Genomic DNA, 19,746 nt, shown 5'->3' on the forward strand with positions numbered 1-19,746 from the left:
CAGCACTGTAGAACATACGAGAAGATGCTGTGCCCCCTCCATCTGTTCTTCCTCTGTGAGGACCATGCAGCTGGGTCTGTACCACTAGCTTTACCCGTGGCGGGAAGCCATCTGAATCACCCATCTCCGTCCTAGGGTTAGTTTTTTATCCTTATCTCGTGGTGTTGCTATCTGCAAATCAACACGGTCCCATCGGGATTATGGTATTTTCTCTTATCAGAGCAGCCTGTCATCTGGCAACAGCTGTTCTCCACTCTTCAGACAGATCTGTGCGAGGGAAAGGAAGACTGGAAATCTCCATCAATACCAAACTGCCTCACAAATACAGCTGCATGGTACAGAGCACAGTAAGGCTACGCATAAGCAGTGCGGAGGAATCCTTACTGTCTTACGCTGAAATCGACCTTACTTGGGTATCTTTCAAGAACATTAGCTTCTCCAAGTTTTTCCCTTCTCTGCTACTGCACTTAATTTGACCCAATACAATTAGCAAGTTTAAGTGCTCACGTTCTAGAAATGTTTCCTATAAGCACCATCTCTCCAAACTAGATTTTTAAACCTTTTGAAGAGTCAAAGTTCGTACATGATACATTCATATTACTTAAAACTCAGTACTTCAAATAACTTTAACCTTTCGGATAAGTATGTAAAGGACACAGCAACACTGCGGGCATGAGGGGAAAAGTGAGAAATTTGGTGGGGGGGGATCTAAAAATCATATTGACACGGTGTCACAAACACCGCTACTCAAAATCCATACTTTTCTTCCTTCAAGAGTTCTACTGTTGTTTGAAGTCGCATGCGCCTTATTTCTCAGCCTCTCCTGCAGCTGGACATGGCCAAAGGAGTTCTAGTAAGTGTAAGTGCAAACGTACTAGGGATTTCTGAGAAAGCTACTGCTTTTCTGTTAAGGCACCCACTTCCTGTCTCCTTATTCTTCCTTCCTGGACATCAGACAGGGTGCTGGAGAGGAAGCAGCTCGGTTGCGTCTATGAGTGGAGAAAAATAGAGGAGCTGGTCACTTTGACAGCATAATGGAGCTCCACGCTGCATAAGTCCTTAACAGCCCATTGGGGAGAAAAATAAACTCTAGTTTGCTTAAGCCACTGCAGCTAGATTTTTGTTACACACAGCCAAATCCTACTTTAACAGATACTCTTAAAGTAGCTGCTGAGATCAGCAGAGGCCGAAATAAAATTCTTTTATGGTGTGGCCATAGCAATAAAAAAAAATAGAAACCGAAAAACAAAAAATACCTTCTTAGCATCAAAGAACAAAAGTACAGAAGCATTAGGAGAAGGAAACAAAACACAAGTATAAAAGCAAATTTTTTAAAAAGTGCAAAGGCCACTGCAAATAGAAGTGGTAAGTAATGGATGAATGGGAAGTAGCCTTAATTCTTATTTTGTAGCCAAATTATTAAAATGAGGTTATGTTTAACCTGCTTTACTCAGCACCATAAAAATATGAGGTATTATACTCAAAAGGACTATTTGCAGGAGTGCAGAAAATTCACTTAAAACAAAGACAACCTCGTTTCTTTACAATATTGGATAACTGATAAGTATGTATACTCTGCTTGTGGAATTTACTTGCTCCCAGCACATTGCTAGGAAAAAAGAAAATAAAAATAAAACCAGTAGTGCATAATATACAGTTGATTTATGACATGCAAATAGTTGTAATTCTTGAATAATTTATGGCATAGGACTACTTAATATATAATTAATCAAATGATGTTTAATAGGAGGAAGCTGAATGTTAAATGTGAATTTTGGTTGATATTGTGAATTATTTGAATTCACTAATAATTGTGAAAATTAACTTTATAAGTGTTAGGTTTTAAATATGCCAGCAGGTAATGTGTAGTTAATAACTTCAGAAACTAAAAATCGAAGAATCACTTTGTTTGAGACTCAGTAACTACATCTAGTTTTGCCAGTAGTCTACATATGTGAGGCATGTCAAACTATTCTTCTGGCAAACAATTATCCTGATATAAAATGGCTATACGATGTAAAATGAAAGAATATGAAACTGAAAATTTAAATATCAAAGAAGCAAGAAATGGGAAAATATGACCAATTCTAGAAATTAAAATAATATCCCAATAGAAGCTTGGTAAGTAAAAATACACTTCATGGTCCGGACGAAGTCTTGAAGGAATACATTAGAACACATACTTTATTTAATGTTGCTTCCTGCAAACGACAGGTCTTGATTCGTAGCCTCTAGACTGTCAGGTAAGAATATCTTAGATATCAGTCGGTTCAGCCTCAGAGTAGAACCACAACTTAATGACCAGATATGGTCAGAGTGCCTTGAGCATAGACAGGCAGTCCACTGTATGAATAAGGCTAACTCAATGCCCAGCAATCCCCCAGATGGCACATAACGTGGCAGAGTGAATTTAAGACATTTACCCACCCTGGAGTGGAGGATAATAAATCCACAGCTTCAAGGGGAAGCAAGTAACCTTCAGGGAGAAGGCCTGTCAAGTATAAAATCTTTAATCATTTCAGATTACTACAGTTTGGCCTGGGGGCTCCAGCTCCATAATTTTACAGCTAAGGGAAAAAACAAAGCAAAACAAAACAAAAACAAAAAAACCCACAACTCTAACTGAAAGAGACATATATTGTGTTTATAAATAAACCATTATTAGAAAAAGTAAACTGAGGTTCTACAACTCATATTATTTGATGGTATTCTCCCTCCCACATGTTAAGCTGAAACTCTTCATCCATCTAGAAGGGGCTGTATACATTTAAAATTTGTGTTGGACAGAGCTTTCCTTAAGAATGAGTGCCCTGTGTGCTGGCCGATCACATTCTTGGAATCACCTCTAAACATTCCACTGAGTTTTATAATTACGGTTAAAATCGTCCATGTGGCATCTGTAAGCACTTGTTGACAGATGAGAAGATGGGCCTCAATGCCATGTATTATATTTCCAGCTGCTTTAAATTTAAATTAGCATGCTTTCCTAATTTCCCATCTTGATGCAATGATGACAAATTCAGGCTTGTAAAGGCCTGGAATCAAACACAATTTTTGCACAGTCCAGGTATTTAATTGTTCATTAATCTGAATGAAGATATGAAAATATTTTCTTGTTTGCACATTTTTTCCCTGTCACTTCTGAGACTTCTCATCCAAAACTCTCTCTCTCTCTCTCACTTTCTCTCTCTCTAAATCCCAGGAGAATTTTCTATCTCTCTTCTCCCTAGCTACCACCTTCCAAACACTTAGAGTTGGTTAGGAGTCACTCCCAAGCTAGTAACACTTCTAACGGTGAGAAGGGACAAGACATATAGACTTTCTCCATAGACAAAATTTTTATTTATTTTCAATGTGGTTTCTTAAAGTAATAGGAACATAAATAACATTTTAAGAGAATCCATCAGCCATGCAAAAAATGTTGGAAATAAAGATACAAATTATTTTAACTCGAGGGGCAACAGATGGAAGACATTGTGCAAATTTAGAAAGTCACTCCATGGCCACATGCTTACATTAATAATTATAAAAATTTTAGTCCACAGAAGTCTTAAAGTGTTCTTTTGATAAGCATAAAGTATTTTTTTATTATAAGCAATATTTTCATATTCCCAGGGAAGAAAGCAAAACAGGAAGAAAAGCAGTGTCTTATCAGAAAAGTGTCTTATCAGAAAACTTACCATAAAAGTTTCTCCATAAATCTTTACTAGAGTCTGTCTTATATTTCATTGGCCAGAACTATCCTATGGCAATGCTATCTCCAAAGAAAGCTACGAAGTAAGTTTATAAATCTTAACTGAGTACAAGAAAACTGTCCCATAAAAAAAGAGTCACTATTATATACAACACCTTTGAGCATATAAAAGCTTACATCTTAGAATTTTTTAGCATTGTTTCCCTCAGGTATTACTTAATATCTTAAATACTGATGCATGGAAGGTGATAACTACTTGGTGAACCAATTAATCAATTTTATAAAGAGACAGATACAGATTTAACAGTTACTCTCGGTATACGTAAGGTATCCATTTGTAGGCAGAATGTGCCTAGACATCTAGTTCTTTGAGTTAACTCTGCTTGAAGCTGTAATTCTAAATAATTCTTCAAATCTAAGAACTTGATGTCTTTTCCTGTGCAGTTCAAAATGACATACATTTTTATTCTGCCCACAATTATAATCACCAAAATATTGAAATTTAACCAGAATAGTACATACACAAGGAAAAAAAAGAGTAGGGAGCAGAGGACAGACAGTATGACTTTACATGCTGGTGATTTAGCTGTGGCCGACGCTGTTTTCTCACAGTAGACATATTTGCTGGTGAGTCTGATGACTAAACCATGCTGGGTTACAAAGAATTTCTATTGATATTTGTTTACAATTATAATTGGAAGTGACAAAGAAAATGCCACATACCTACACACACACACAGACAGACACGAAGAAAGCAAGTGAACAGGAACTTCTTCTAGAAAGGAATGCTACCAGAGGGAAAACTATTCCTTAAGATGACCTAAATCAAAGGAAACAAGCATTTTTTCCTCCAACCATCATTAAGCCAGTATTTAGTGCTATGACATCTATTATAATCAGATGTTGATTCAAGTAGGAACTACCCAATTCAATAATTTTGACTAAAGCACCTGGCCCTAAGAGCAAGTTATTTTGCTGACAACTAAAACATTACAAAGGCTAATGTAAACTACACTCCTCTTTAATTACCAGTCTCATTTAAGTCAACTTTTGATAACTAAACATGACCCAGTTATATTTCAGCTCCAATTCCTGCTGCAAAACATCTGGTCTGATCCAAAACACCCTCGTTTTGGAGGAGGAACTTACCTTCTCAATTTCCCGAGTGTCTCATTTTCAAATATTCTTGTTGTTGTTATAAATCCTATATACATCCTCGAAAATTTTCTGATTTCAAATTGCAGCAAGAGCATAAATCGGCTTAACAAAACTATGATAAATTTATACATGTTGCCACCAAAAAAAAAAAAAAAGCACCAAAAGTCTGGAAAAAATTCTGGTTCTTCACTCTAAATGCACATACCGTCGACATGCTGTTTATACATGTGTATTTATGGACGCAGTATAGGTACTAAGTTTTCCAAGCCACAAACCAGCTAATGGTACATGAAAATTGAAGCGACTGCAATGTAACAGCATCATTTCTGCATCAAAATAGTGGGAAGATGTACTGAGGGGCAAAGACAGCAGAACCTGGAACCTGGTCTTCCAAAACACTGAAGTTCAAATTTAAATTTACTCTAAGAAAATCTACCCTCACTAAAAATGTTACCAATCTTCACAGAACACCATTTATATGCCATTTATATACTGTAGTACGAGGTGATGTAAACAATGAAAAACTCTTGGCAAGTGGCAGATGTAGTTATTTTGTAATGAGCAAAAGTTGTCTAAAGTGTTTAAAAATATTTAACTGCAAAATATTACACTAGAGTAGAAAGATGGACTAAAGGAAAAGATTGTATAATTTATCAGAAAGAGTATGTGTCACGTGTCTGAAATTTTGGTTCATAAAAGAATGTTACCGTATCTATCGGCACCCAAGAGCACATTATCAAGTGCGGTAATTTGCACTGGACTGAAATATTAATCCTTAATCGGGAGTTTCGGTAACTTTCAAAGGAGACTATGATCCTGGAATTATTGCACGTAGGACAGACCTACTTATGTCAGGGGGAAAGCAAAGCACCCAGACAGGAAAAAAAAAATGCATTTAATTAACTAAAATGGTAAGAGTTTAAGCTTAGGCTTAGAAAACTAGAAACTGTTCTGGAAAAGACTACACATAAGTATGGAAAACAATGTTCAGTGTATTGCTCCTGAAATCATGCAACATAAGAGAGTCAAGTACCCGTCAGTCTAAATGACAACCATAGTAACAGGTATTGAAATCCATGTTTATGATAGGTTGTGACATTTTGTGAAAAATTGAAAGGTTTTAAACATAAATATTTAACTGGAACTCTTAAAGTTCAGATGAATAGCAACTGTTTGGCACTTCACAGACTTATCTGTTAAAACTCATTTATAACCCTTCTGCTACTCAAGCATTTATTTTCTTTTTTTAATATTTTATTTATTTATTTGAGAGAGAGAGCACGTGTGCACAAGGTGGGGAGGGTCAGAGGGAGAAGTGGACTCCCTGCTGAGCAGGGAGCCTGATGCTGGACTTGATCCCAGGACTCCAGGACCACGACCTGAGCTGAAGGCAGAGGCTTAACCAATTGAGCCACCCAGGCGTCCAAAGCAAGCATTTAATACTTAACGTGCCACACACAGTGCATATGGCATAGCCTACGGTTCGTCTGAGTATCACAGATTTAATCTCATACATAAATATCTTAGAGTTTAAGTTAACCATTTTAATTTTGGGGCAGAAAGTCAAATTTATATTGATCTGCAACAACCCAGGGGGGAGAAAACCCACAGTCAGCCCTGAGAGGGGCAGAACTATTAGTGAAGGCAAATCAGGCATGTTTGTTCTCCTTCCTGCCATACTGCAGACACTTTACAGAGGTGTAATAAAGTTAAAATCAAGTTAAAAAAAAAAAAAAACTTGGCTTATGAAGGCAAGAGTTTAGATATTTTCTGGTAGAGGAAGCTTGAGGCAGTCACACTAACATCACCCCCAGTTTAAGAATGCAGAAGGGCTTGCATGGTCAAATAAGCATGGCAGAGAAAGTTAACACTGATTTTAAGTATTTTCATCTCTCCTTTACTAGGGTAGGTGTCTCCATATGCTACATTACGGTAATATAATTATGTTGTGCTCCTGGGGCCATGACACAAGGGTGCGTTTTTCTAAAATAAAAGAGAATGGGTCTCCAAAAGAGCACACTCTGCTGCTATGAATGTCTAGGAGGAAAAAATAATTTGCACAAAACTGTATAACATCATTATTTGCTTAATCTGTGTATCTAAAGCAGCTTCAAATTACCGAATTTTAAGTGTGATGGTCATGACTCATGAGTAATTCTGGCCTTAGTAAAATTCTAATTCAGCATGGATGGCCACCAATTTTTTTTTTTAAGCCCTAGGATTCAAAGAGAACAAACAATGATTCACAATCGTCCCCAAATTTAAATTTGGCTCTGAGACAAAAGAATTAGTTTGTTTTTTAGGGAAGTCGTTAAGTGTCATGACCCATAAGCAAACATGGATCTAAATAAGTATTCCATTTTTCAAAACATAGACTCAGAAGAGGGCATTAAGATGGGCAAAATAACTAAATACACACAACAGATGCAAACAAAGAAAGAATTAAAAATATTCCACGCAGGCAAGGATACTGTAATAAAGTAAAGCACGGTGGTCTGGGATGGCCTCACGTCTGGTATTGGAGATTAACTGGCTACTTCCAAGGAATCTAAATGAGAAGAAGTAACAGTCCCCCTTTCCAGATTATAGTAATTCCACCCAAAGATTCATGGCAGTCGTGTGGTCACTTGGGTTAAAGAGAATCGGGGCCATTTTCCTGTTTGTCAAGTTTATCCCCAATTGGTTTTGAGGGGAGGGAAGGGGGCATCAGAAGAAAAGACGCCGTGCAACAACGTAAAGAGCAGAAAATGCACTATTATCTTGAGGAAAGCTTATAGGGCTCTTACCAACACATCTCTTAGTAAGATAATTATTTTTGCTATCAGAAAAAAAAGGCATTAAACCTTTGAACACTAGTTGGCTGAGAAAGGGATAAGCAGTCAGCCTCCCCCCCCTCCAGGCCAGTTCCCAGGAGTGTGGCCTTTCTCCCAGGGGCACCCATTCATATATGTGAGAAGCTTCCAGAACAACCACAATGTCAAATGTGCTCTTTCCTTTTAGAAACTTTTCATCTATTTCAAGTCCTTCACATTGGAAGTCTTATTAATTTCACGAATGTTTCCTCCACATAGAAAGGAATATTAAATATGCGATGTTATTTTAATCTTGTTTCTGACCAAAAAACATAAGTATGGTACTTTTAACAGAAAAAAAAAAAAAACAGCATGAGAATAAAAATGACTGTGAAGAAAATTACATTACACTTTAAATTTGAAAATGGAATGGAACTTAAAATATAAAGTGCATTTTATATCACGGCATACAGTTCCAGTCCTGAAATAAAGATATGGAAAATCAGTTTAAAACAAGATGACAGCAGTATCTGCAGATAGATTTGTATAGATAATCCACATGGATATGTATGGATTTGTATAGATGATGTATTATCTAATTCTTTATTCATTTACAAATAGGCTGAAAATCTAGTGTCTGCCTTATCTTTTGGTTTAGATTGAGTCAGAAATACATTTTCAGTTTAGAAATACGGTTTCTGATCAAAAGTTCCTAGAATACTTCAACTAACATCTGTATTTGAACCTAAGGAAGTAAACTTTCAAGATGTTATTGAAGAAATAACATATTGTTAGCTCTTGAAGAGCCAGAATCTGTCTATACCACTCATTTTGAATTTCCTCTTCCTTGTCTGCTTGCCACCTCCTACACTGCCCACCCCCATCACCATCAAGTTTCTGCACCATGAAAGTCACAGTGTTTACTGACCGTCTGGCGAACCAGTAAACAGAACCTTCAAACAAAATCAACTCCTATGACAAACGAGGGCACTCAAGTAAATCAGACACGCCCTAGAAGTAAAGTATCTACTCCATGATTCATCTCAACGACGGCACAGACTTTGCTGGTTCCCATTCTGGAAGAATGCCCCAAAGAAGCAGGGCAATTACGTTTTTTCCAAACAAATTTACACAAGTTTACCTCTCGTGTTTAACATTCTACCATTAAATTTTCTTTATATTTTATTTTTTGAAATGGTATTTTTAATATTTTAGATCTTCTGGAATGGTTTCCTTGTAAATTTAGAATGTATATTTTTATTTCTCTTATGCCAATTAATAATATACAGACTTGAGAGGTTTACACACTGAAGTAGCAACATCAGTCTGTTTCTTTAATAGAGATTTAAATTTTAGAGTATTTAAGCTTTGGGGCGCCTGGGTGGCTCAGTCTGTCAAGCGTCTTGCCTTTAGCTCAGCCCATGGTCCTGTGGTCCTGGGATGGAGCCCTGCATCAGGGACACTGGGTCCCCTGCTCGGCGGGGCGTCTGCTTCTCCCTCTCCCTCTCCCCAGGCTCATGCTCGCTCGCGCTCTCTCTCTCATCTTTCTCTCTTAAGTACATAAAGAAAATCTTAAAAAAACATAAAGCATTAAAGCTTTGAAGTATTCAGGATGAGGTCATATGAAATTATATGGCATTATAACACTCCTGTGTGGACCAGAATCCTTTTCAGCTATGACTTAAGTACAGGGCACTTCAGGGGATGACCATCACCACCTACCAGAGCTGTCACACTCAAGGAAAGACACAAACCCACGGAGCACACAGGAGATGTGGAAACACATTCTAAGCCAATCTACAACACGTAGCCTCCGTACACTGAGGGATTTGACACTGTAGATTTTCCCCAACTTTCTCAAAATCAAATATCAATATTACCTCCCCTTTCCATATTTAAGAAGTCAGGAAAATTGTCAGTAAGCTTATAGTACAAATATAATAAATTAGGTGGAAGGTGCTGGAGAATCACTCTGAAGACTATCACAGTTACTTCAGATGTCTAGGACCACAGTACTTAGGTCTGTGATGTGTTTTTGATGATGAAATCTATCTATTTAACAAAAATTTACAGAATTTGATACCTCATTTCTGCTTCTCCCCTGCCTAGTCTTACTGTTGGTAGGAATATTTGCAAGCAGATTTTAAAAAGAATTGCTGGGGTGCCTGGCTGGCTCAGTTGGTGAAGCATGTGATTCTTGATCTCAGGGTCCTGAGTTCAAGCCCCACACTGGGGATAGAGGCCTCTTTAAAAAAAAAATAAAAAAAAAGGAGGAACTGCTAGACTGCTAGGACATTTCAAGGTTATCAATCTCTCTCTCACCTCACTTTCTAGCTCCTTAATTGCTAGCTGAACTACAAATCAGTGTATAGGCTATAGGGAATATAATAGCATATACTCTGATTTTTTTTTTTAATTCTCTTTCAGTGGATGTCCAAAAATAATTAGCTAGGTGAGAAAGAATACAGAAGCCATGGCTGGCAGTCTGAAGCGTGACTAAGTTTGGGGGGGAGTGGAGAAAGGGGAGCAGAATGTGTGTGTGTGTGTGTGTGTGTGTGTGTATGTGTGTAACTAATCATGACCACAGTTTACACTGCTTGCTCTGTTTGGAATGTGAGCCATAATAGAAAAAATGTCTGTTATTAATATATTTTATAAATGTTTCCAGATAGTGCAGTGATGGGTGCTTACATAAGTCCGCAGTGGTCTTCACTATCCATCAGAAATAATCAGGAGCATATAGTGGAGCTCAGATACCATATATGGGTGGCCCATGGAATGAGAAGAGCTAGGCAGTGACAGACGCTTCAAGGAAGGCTGCAGCTGAAAATGGCTCCGGGGAAGCTTGTGGCCAGTTTCTACTTCTCTTTTTTAGACACTTCTGTACAATGATACCCAATTAAGCTCCTTAAGACACCCGTTTCAGCCTATCACTCAAGTATCTGCAGTGGTCCTATTGCTTTCAGCCAAGTTCCAAATTAGGTCCTGCTCCTTGGTTTCTTACACCTTCTACAAGATTCCCCTCGGTTTCCCTTACAGCTCTGGACACCTCAGCCAAAGCGGTCCACTCCCCACTCACCTCCCCAACCCCCTCTTGCCTGCACTGGCCTTCCTGCCTCTTTGCTTTGCTCTCAGTATCCCAGATGCCCCCCTCCTTTGTTTCTGTAACCAGCATCCACTTGTTTTCTGCCGCTGACCGAACGCCAGTCCAGCCTTTCCATGCTTGTCCATGCAGCCGCCAGGGGCTTCCCCAACAATTTCTGGTAAATCAGGAGACTTGCTTATAACAGCTCTGACACTGTCTGCATTTACGGTGTAGCCCATTTTTGGTATTTTAAGTGAGTAAGCTTCTCGTTCCTCACGAAGGATCACATGCTTGTTACAGACAGGAATCACCCCGCACTGTACGCCTCACTCACCCCATTGTCATTTCCTGCTTAGGGTCAAAGCTGCCGTCGGTGAGAATTCATTAAAATGCTCCTGAAGTGAAGTAGATTCGAGTAGGAGACTGTGGAGTCAGAAATCCATAAATCTCATCCTAACAGGGAAGTGGAGTTAGCGCATCACTGTGACCTCCTTCCCGAGTCCCTCAGTTTCCCCTCCGGGTGGTCACTGAGGTAATCAGGGAACTGGGGGAAGCCTCTGGGAAAGAACTGCTCTCCTATCCAATCCCGTACCCCTGCCCTGGGGGCTGCGCTAACTTCAGATCACAGAATCCTTCAGAAAACCCAGTGCCTGCATATACATTTTATACGTAACCAACATACAACCAACTCCCGGCAAGGCTGATCTCATCAGTAAATACATTACTATGTCTTTAATGAAATTAGAAATATGCAAATTTAGATGATAAATACTATAAAGAACCTTTTGTTAGATCAGATCAGGGTTACAGGACCAAGTGATTTATGAAAATGAGCTTTTGGATTTCAGAACTGCACCAATGCCCCCTCACATTTGAAAGCCACTGGTGCACGATCAGTACCAGGACACAGCAAGAATGTACCAATGATAGGCATCTCAAGGCATCCGTTTGATTGACTTTATGATGGATGCCCAGTAATAAAGACAATGTCTTCTTTCTCTTACAGCTAAACTACAAACTCTGAAAAAGAGTGAGTCTACTAATGATAGGAAGCAGCTGAATAATTTACATGAGGGAATTTCAGAAGAAACAATTATACAGACAAATTTATAATATTTACTGTAAATTTTTGAATCATGTAAGTTCAATGAACTATCATCATTCAGTGAACTATCGTGTCTTTTTCTAACGTGAAAAATCAATGATACCTTAATTCACAATTTATACAGATCTGAACTCACAAATGTGCCTTCTGCAACAACTGTAGGACTAGGTAGTATTTATAGAATGAACACCGACTGGAAATAATGTAACCGGTACAAGATGCAACAACGCACGCCCGGAAGTCCAACGACCTGAATCCTTCTACCAACCACAGTTCGTTCTTTCCAAATCCAGTTATTCCTGAAAGGTCACTGGGAATAGGTAAAACCATAATCTTTCCACTGAGGTTGCATTAGAGCAACTTAGAAAAACTGTGTGATAGGAATTCCGGTTAGAATTCTTGTTATGGGGGCACCTGGGTGGCCCAGTAGGTTAAAGCCTCTGCCTTCGGCTCAGGTCATGATCCCAGGGTCCTGGGATCAAGCCCCGCATCGGGCTCTCTGCTCTGCGAGGAGTCTGCATCCTCCTCTCTCTCTGCCTGCCTCTCTGCCTACTTGTGATCTCTGTCAAATTAAAAAAAAAAAAGAATTCTTGTTACGCACGCATTCTTGCAATGCTACTATGGATTCAGGCCATGTATGACCACCTTTTCATCGGAGGGGGCACCATATGGTAAGGCTTGGAGGAAAGTTGTCCAATTGTAAGGGAACTGGGACTTAAATAAATGTAAGTGGATAGGCCCCATGTGCAGAGTACCTCTTCTCTCTGCCTTCTTGCCCACAGCTACCACTTGCAGGAAGAAAAGACTATCTATGGTCATGGGCCTTTCACAAATCCAGAAGGCCTAAACCCATGTTCACACTTTTCTAAAATAAGTGCTGCAGAAGCTTTTTTTAAAAAGAGAAACTAAAGAAAGAAAGCTCTATCCCCGCTCCCAGCTAAGTCATTTAAGCCTTGGGCTTATTATCTTTAATGAAATAAAATAACATCCATCTCAGAAAGACGTAATGAAAAACAAACTGAACTTGAACAGCTCCTGGCACAGTGCAGGGCACACAGAGATGCTGAGGATGTTACAGAGAAGATCTAATGATCGTGTGAATGCCTCCTCAACACACAGACATCTGCACGGTCCCCAGGGAGTGATATGAACCTGCAAATACCCTGATAGCTGCCCAAAACACCAGTGCCAGGGGCACAGGCAACCTTCTGTGCTCTCCCACCAGCCTCTGAGTCCCAAAACATCCTAGCAAGAGCTGTGAGACAGAACTCCTGGTTGGTCCCATGTTGGTCAGGAGGCCAAGACCTTCACCTCAAGAGCCGCTGAACCGAAAGGGCAGAAAGCAGTCTCCCCAGTCCACCACCCTCTACGGTCTCAGGTCAACTTGGACAGACAAGAAAAGAGACCCACCAGCCCTAAAGCTGTGCGGCTGATACCAAGAAGTGCTTCCGACAAAGCAATCTTGATGATAATCAATGCTTGAACAAATGACTGTTCATCAGGTGTCCTGAATTCAGAAGAACAAATTCAAAGAAGTGAAACCCAAAGGAAAGAGGAATTGAGCTCTTTTATGTCCCAAACCATAGATAACCAGCATCACTCAGAGTTGGGTCAGAAATCTTTTCCAAGAGAGGAGGCTGACAAAACGCTTAACCATACACTCTAAGGCAATTCATAATCATAAAACTGTAGATGTGACATTAAAGTGTAGATGCTTGGGAAAAGGGGACAAAAACCCAATCCTTCCATTATGTAATCCTTTGCCCTCCTCAGAAAGGGGCTCTTAGGGAGTGAAACTCTGGGCCTCCGACATAAATTGATGTGGAGTGAGGTGAAGACAAGAAAGTTCATAGGTCTCCACTTTCATAGACATTTCATATTTCCCTACTATTGAACCCCTTTCTAAAGACTGCTGCCAGAGAGTATGGACATTTGCAGAACATCCGAGAAATGTCACGGGTCCTGCGACATGAAGCACAGAGAAGGCCGCAAGTCAATGACTATGTATTATAGTTGCGCTTACAGCCTAATTTAGTGGAATAAAATTTACCTCTCCATTTTCAATGCAGAGCGGTAGGATATGCAGACTGTTAATTTTCCTTTCAGGATTGTAATAGTACTTGTCAAATGCTCACATACTTTAAGGATATTACACAGTTTAAGTCCTTTTGATCCTAGGCAATGATTTTCCTCCAATGGGATGTTAATTTGTAAAGCTTATTTTGCTTCTCCAAAGAGTTTTTAGACTAGTAAAATCTTAAGCGATTTACAGAATCATGCTGTCGTCATCCATCATGGATCCCTGAAAACCAGTCTCTGCTCTTCTCCGCAGTGCCCTAAACCTGCAAGGAGGACCCACGCTGCCCTACGATTAAAGTATTGATGCCAAGGTTCGTTTCTTCTACTCCCTCATCTTCTTTGTGAATGAGTCCACAAATCTATGGGTTCTTTCTCTGTGACAGCTTTGACTTCCGCTCCTGCTGCCTCAACTCTGCTCTATACATCACTTCCCTTCTAGAATACTGTCGTTGTTTCTTCACTAGACCATGTCCCCAGCAAGTCCTTATGACTTCTAATCAGTCCCAGAATGATTTCAAAACTTCTCTTATTACCTGTGTCTTTCAGGTGCTCAGAGCATGAATCACCCTCCATAACTCACCTTCAAGTGGCTTGGGTCATACGTGACGTGACCACAACCATTTCTAAAAACTTACTCATAGTTAAGATTCTTCACTGTTATTCTATATAACCCCTTGCCTTCTCACCTTCTCACCCCATCCACGACCCAAATGGGATCCCCATGCTTGATATAGTCTAGTCATGTGCTGGAAATTCTCACCCAAGTTACAGCCCAAGTTCTGCCTCTTGTCAAGGCACTCTAGGCCACGTGGATGACTCTCTTGTGCAAACTTCAGGACACAGACGATGCTCTGGGACTATTCCCTCAATACTTCACAGTATTTTTGTGCTTAAGCCTTTATTTTTTCTATCTGAGCTGTATGCTCCTCGAAAAGAGGAAAAATGGCTTACGTCTTTTAAGATACCCTCTGCCTAACAGATTACCCTGCAAACTCAACAGTTACATAATGAAGATGGCAAAACCCATGAAATTAGTCATTGTTACATACCATAGTTCAGTGATTCTAAAACTGTCATTATGCTTGAGAATGACTTAGGATGTTAGTTTAAATGTATATTCCAAGGCCCAAACCTAGAGATTTGGTTGGTCTTAGGTAAGGGGAAAAAATTTAAAGACCTCTAGGGAATTCTAATACAGTTAACCCACACATGTTTTGTTGAAAAACATCATCACTGATTAATTTGAAACAGTAAACACAAATAAAACAAGAACAAAAGTATGGAGAATTATAAACAGTGGAGAAAGAAAATCTGGCATGTTGCAAACTAGTTACCATTATTAGGAAGTTTTCTGTGATAGTAACCATAAACCATATGTTCTTTTACTATTTTAATTTAAAACAGCTATTCTCATTAAAGCAATTAGTGTTAAGATTAAAATAATCTTTTTTTGCATTTAAATTGTAAAGTAGGATTATTTAAAGTTATTTATGTAAAACAAAACAAGTTATATTTGCTCATTCAATAATACTTGATCTAGACTATTCCCTTAATTGAGACATTATAAACCTTTAAGCCTTCTTTTGTTGATTTTGATCTTTAACACAGGCATGTGCAACATAAGACATGTTCTCCTTGAATTCATTGCTCTAAAATATATAAAGATGTATAATGTACTTATATAAGTTATTATATATATTACATATATTTATATAAATTATATAAAGATATATAATGTATAATGTATAAATACTCCCTGCTAAACCCCTTTTTGGAATAAAAGTATACTACTTGTAATTCTCTCTTTTTTCATGATAAACAATTTTTTTTCTTTTAAAATAAAAACTCAATTCCAACCAATCAGAGTGAATGCTACACAATCTCATGTTGGCAAATCTAGCAATTGTATTTAGCAATCTAGTGCTCTTGCTAGGTTTTGCAGGTTTTTGAGTTAGACGATAATTTTAAATAGTTCCTCTTAATTTTAATTATATAATAATTATATAATATTATAATTTTATAATACTTTAATTATATAATTTTAATTATATAATAGGCAGTACTTTGCCTGCCATACTTTTCTCATGTTGGCTTGCTTGTACTAAGATCCTTCAGGGAAACATTCTGGGATCTGTTAGTAAGTCACATAACCAGGAAAAGAGGAACCTAATAAATATAAGTCAAGGGACAAGGGAGTCTTGTTCATATGCGCTTGGATGTATATGATATATATGTTTGTATATGCTTGTTCACGTATGCGATTTTACCTCCCATTTTTTGTATGGCTTTGGGGGCAGTGTGGTGAAAGACTGGATGGCTAAGCTCGGTTTATAGTTTGTGACCTGTTTTGTATTTTTTTTTAAACACTATAAAAATACTTCCTAAGTGTCAATTACCAAAACTCTGCATTTATCGAAGATTTTGTATATTTAGTGTCTCTTATTTACCTTCTGAAATCTCTTCTTGGGGTGGGGTTTCTGTAGCGCACAGGAAGTTAACAATCAGTTCCTCTCCCAGCTTTACCTCCTCATGAGCCACTTGTTTAGGCCACTAGGGAGAGACATGGAGTCTCTGGACCATGGCAAGGAGCCAGCAACTTCACGAAAGGCATTAATGACGCTTGCCCCGTCAAGGCTCCACTCGACCAATGAAGAACATTTTGGTGCAGAAATAATATACTGTCTTAGGGGCTGCAGAACCCAGAGACTTAAAGTGATGCTTCAAGTGGAAGAGAGTCCCTGTCACATACAGAATATCAACTCGCATTCACCATGCGGGATATAAAAGATGGCTAAATATGAAAAGCAAATAAAAGCACGTGAAGATTTTTACAGCCAAAGAAAGACTTGATTACATCACCGAAGAAGATGATTTTGAAGATGAAAAATAACTTTAACCTCCAAACGCACACCCATACAAAACAAACATGCATGTGCACACATGGGCACAGTCATTCAAGGCTGACCCAGCAGTGAGTGACTCCCACACAGGCTTTTGGCTTATCAGGAAAGACTTCTCATTTTACTTCCTTCTTCACACTTTCCTCCTGCAAACTCAAGTAAGTTACCACACGTAATAACCTGCTCTCAAAGAGGTTACCTGATCTCTTCACCAGCCACCTCTCTGGGTGTTGCCTTACTAAGTCATACTTTTAATAATTTGACTTTGCAGAGACAGAAAGTGAACAGATATCATTAAATCCAAGGCATTCAAATTACAGGAAGTGTAAGTGGGTCTAATGTTACGTTTTTTGTGGCATTTAAACACAGGGAGACATTCTCATGATAATAGTTCTACCAACATTAAGTATTTGTGTTGAAAATTATTTTACAAATCACATAATACACTCTGTTCTGCAATTTAACATTTTTTTCCTCCCAAGGTTTTCTTTCCCTTGACCCATATATAATTACGAATTGTTTTTTTAAAATAATTTGTCCCCCAAATTTAAAGTTTAACGGTAGTTTGATTTTTTTTTTTTTAGTCTTCTCCATCGTAAAACGTTATTTCAAAATATAACTGTGGAGGCAATTCAATTTCTACACATTCAACATATGTTCATCAAGTCACCTCCCAGCTGACAGTCACACACCACTGGCCAAGGGGTGAAATAAAGCGCTGCATTCTGGACCCAGTCAGGGGCTCTGCACGCCTTTGAAAGGAGGCTCCCACAGTATGTGGAATATAAAACTTCTCTGGGAGTTCCCAAACTCTGTTCAGCACACTATCCACCCTTATGTCAGAGCTGAACGTTTTACGTACACATTTTGGAAGAGCAGAAGTAGGCACAAATACAGTCACTCCTGTATGAAAATCAGAATATCTCAAAAGTACCTTGGCAACATTTTCTGGCAAAGGGTTAAACCCTCTGTTACTTAATAAACAAAACTATCCACCTTACTTTTCAGTACTTTAGCGCACTTCAGAAACGCAGAGTTTATGAAGTCGAAAAGTCATGCCCGATTGTGATCTACATGCGATCGTGCTTTGCCCAACTTCTCCAAGTGAATCTCACGTCTTGAGCCCCGAGCCGGTGACTACATTCCTTTTACACTTTCCCTAAAAACGCCCAGTGCTCCGAGTAAGAGTAACGCTCCGGGAAAACAAACCTCGGATGACGGGTCGCCCCAGCCCCCGGAGCTGCGTGGACGCCCACTGATCTGATGGGGGAAGAGAAGAGCCGTCCCGACCGGACGAACCCGGGCTTCCCCGAGCCGCGCGCCCCGCGAGGGCTCAAGCCCGCCGGGTGCACCCGCGGGGACCGCTCCCAGCAGGTTGCGATCTCTATCACCCGCCGCCTCGGCGGCTGCCGCTTTCTCCTGACTTTGCTTCCCGACTTAGCAACAACTCCACTGCAAAAAACCAGGAGAAGAAAACTTTTCTCCCAGGAAGCGTGCGGGCAGCTCGGTTAACTTTGGATGCAACGCCCAGAAGGTGGAACAGCACCCCACGCTCCGCACGGCTCCGGGGTCCCCGGGACCCCCAACACCGCAGCGCCCCCGCACTCGCTCCCAGGCCGGCCCCGGCGCGCGCGGCCCCGCACCTACCTGGGCCTCGTCCGCGTCCGGCTCCGCGTCGGAGAAGCCGAGTCCCGATTCGAAGGCGGCGGCGGCGGCGGCGGCGGGCGCGTCGCGCGGACCCGGGAGCAGCGCAGCGGCGAGCAGGGAACACGCCAGAGAGAAGAAGCCCAGCAAGTGCATGGTGGAAGGACCGGGAGCGCGGCGGCCGGGCCGCGGTGGGGGCGGGGTGGGCGCGCGGCGCCCCCGCGACGCTGCGCTCCCTGCGCGCGGAGCCGCCGGCGACCCCCGAGGGCGGCCGGAGGCGGCGGCAGCGGTCCGCGGCTCGGCGCTCCCCACGCGGCGCGGCGCGGTCCCGGCCAGTGCCGGGGAGGGGCGCGGGGTCAGGTAAAAGCCTCACAGGAAACCGGACGTCCGAGCTCCCCGCATTCGGGGCCGGCGAGGTGAGGCGAGGGCGAGAGGGGACGGCTCCTCGGTTCGCCTTTCTGTTTTCGCTTTCTGGCACGAGGGGGGCAAAGCCGACCCCCTCGGCGCTGTTCGGCCCCTCCGACCCCCCCCGAGCCCGCGGCCCCCTCCTCCCTCCCCTCCCCTTCCCCGGTGCAGCGAGCGGCGGCCGGGAGGAGGGCGGCGGGGCGCCGCGCGGCCAGGCCGGGGAGCTCGGCGGCGCGGGCGGCTCCGGAGCGCGGGGCGAGCGGCGGCGGCGGCGGGCGCAGGGGCAGGGCATGGCTGACGCGCCCTCTGCCTGCGCTTATGTGAGAGAAAGCGGCCGAGGGAGGGAGCGTGCTGAGCCCGGCCGCCCTCCCCTCTCACTTTCCCTCGGAAGCGCTCCTCGCGCTCCCTGCGGCCCGCGCCTCCGCCCCGGCGCCCCGCGTCCCCTCCCCTCTCCCCTCCCCCTCCCGGGAGCGCGGCCCGGGGGGCAAGTTCAGCGGGGGCAGGCGGGCGGCGCGGGGCCGGGCGGAGCGCGCCTGGGTCGGCGTCCCGGGGAAGGCCGGCCGACCCTTTGTCCTCGGCCTCTGCCCGGCTCCTGCCCGGCGCCCGGGGCGCCTCGCCCCCTGCGCCCCCGCTCGAGGTTTGCCAGCCGTCCCGGGGTTTCAGGAGGTCCGAGGGCAAGTCCTCGCAATGGCGGAGACCCCGCCGCGGGCCCCTCTTTCCCTGCCTGTGGGTCGCTTCGTGTGCAGCCGGGCACCCCGGGAGAGCTCAGAGGGCAGGGCGGGCTATCGGGATGAGTGCTCAGGAGCCCCTCGGATCCCAGACTTTTGGCGGGTGGGGAACGTAGAGCCACAGTCTTCAAGGAGAGGAAAGACACACACTGTCAG

The 19,746-nt window shown here is 41.9% G+C and overlaps 1 protein-coding gene across 1 annotated transcript in view; it reads right to left on the reverse strand.

The window, feature by feature from the left end:
- Positions 1-18,665, reverse strand: part of LOC111144527 (vascular endothelial growth factor C) — a 101,828-nt gene extending 83,163 nt beyond the window's left edge. The window contains exon 1 of the mRNA XM_022498847.1: positions 18,461-18,665. Coding sequence (XP_022354555.1) covers positions 18,461-18,613 — 153 coding nt within the window. The 5' untranslated portion in view covers positions 18,614-18,665. The remainder of the gene's footprint in view (positions 1-18,460) is intronic.
- Between the last annotated feature and the right edge of the window lie 1,081 nt (positions 18,666-19,746).

This window comes from Enhydra lutris, unplaced genomic scaffold (assembly GCF_002288905.1).
Source record: "Enhydra lutris kenyoni isolate GAN:26980312 unplaced genomic scaffold, ASM228890v2 scaffoldscaffold11, whole genome shotgun sequence".
Taxonomy (NCBI): domain Eukaryota; kingdom Metazoa; phylum Chordata; class Mammalia; order Carnivora; family Mustelidae; genus Enhydra; species Enhydra lutris.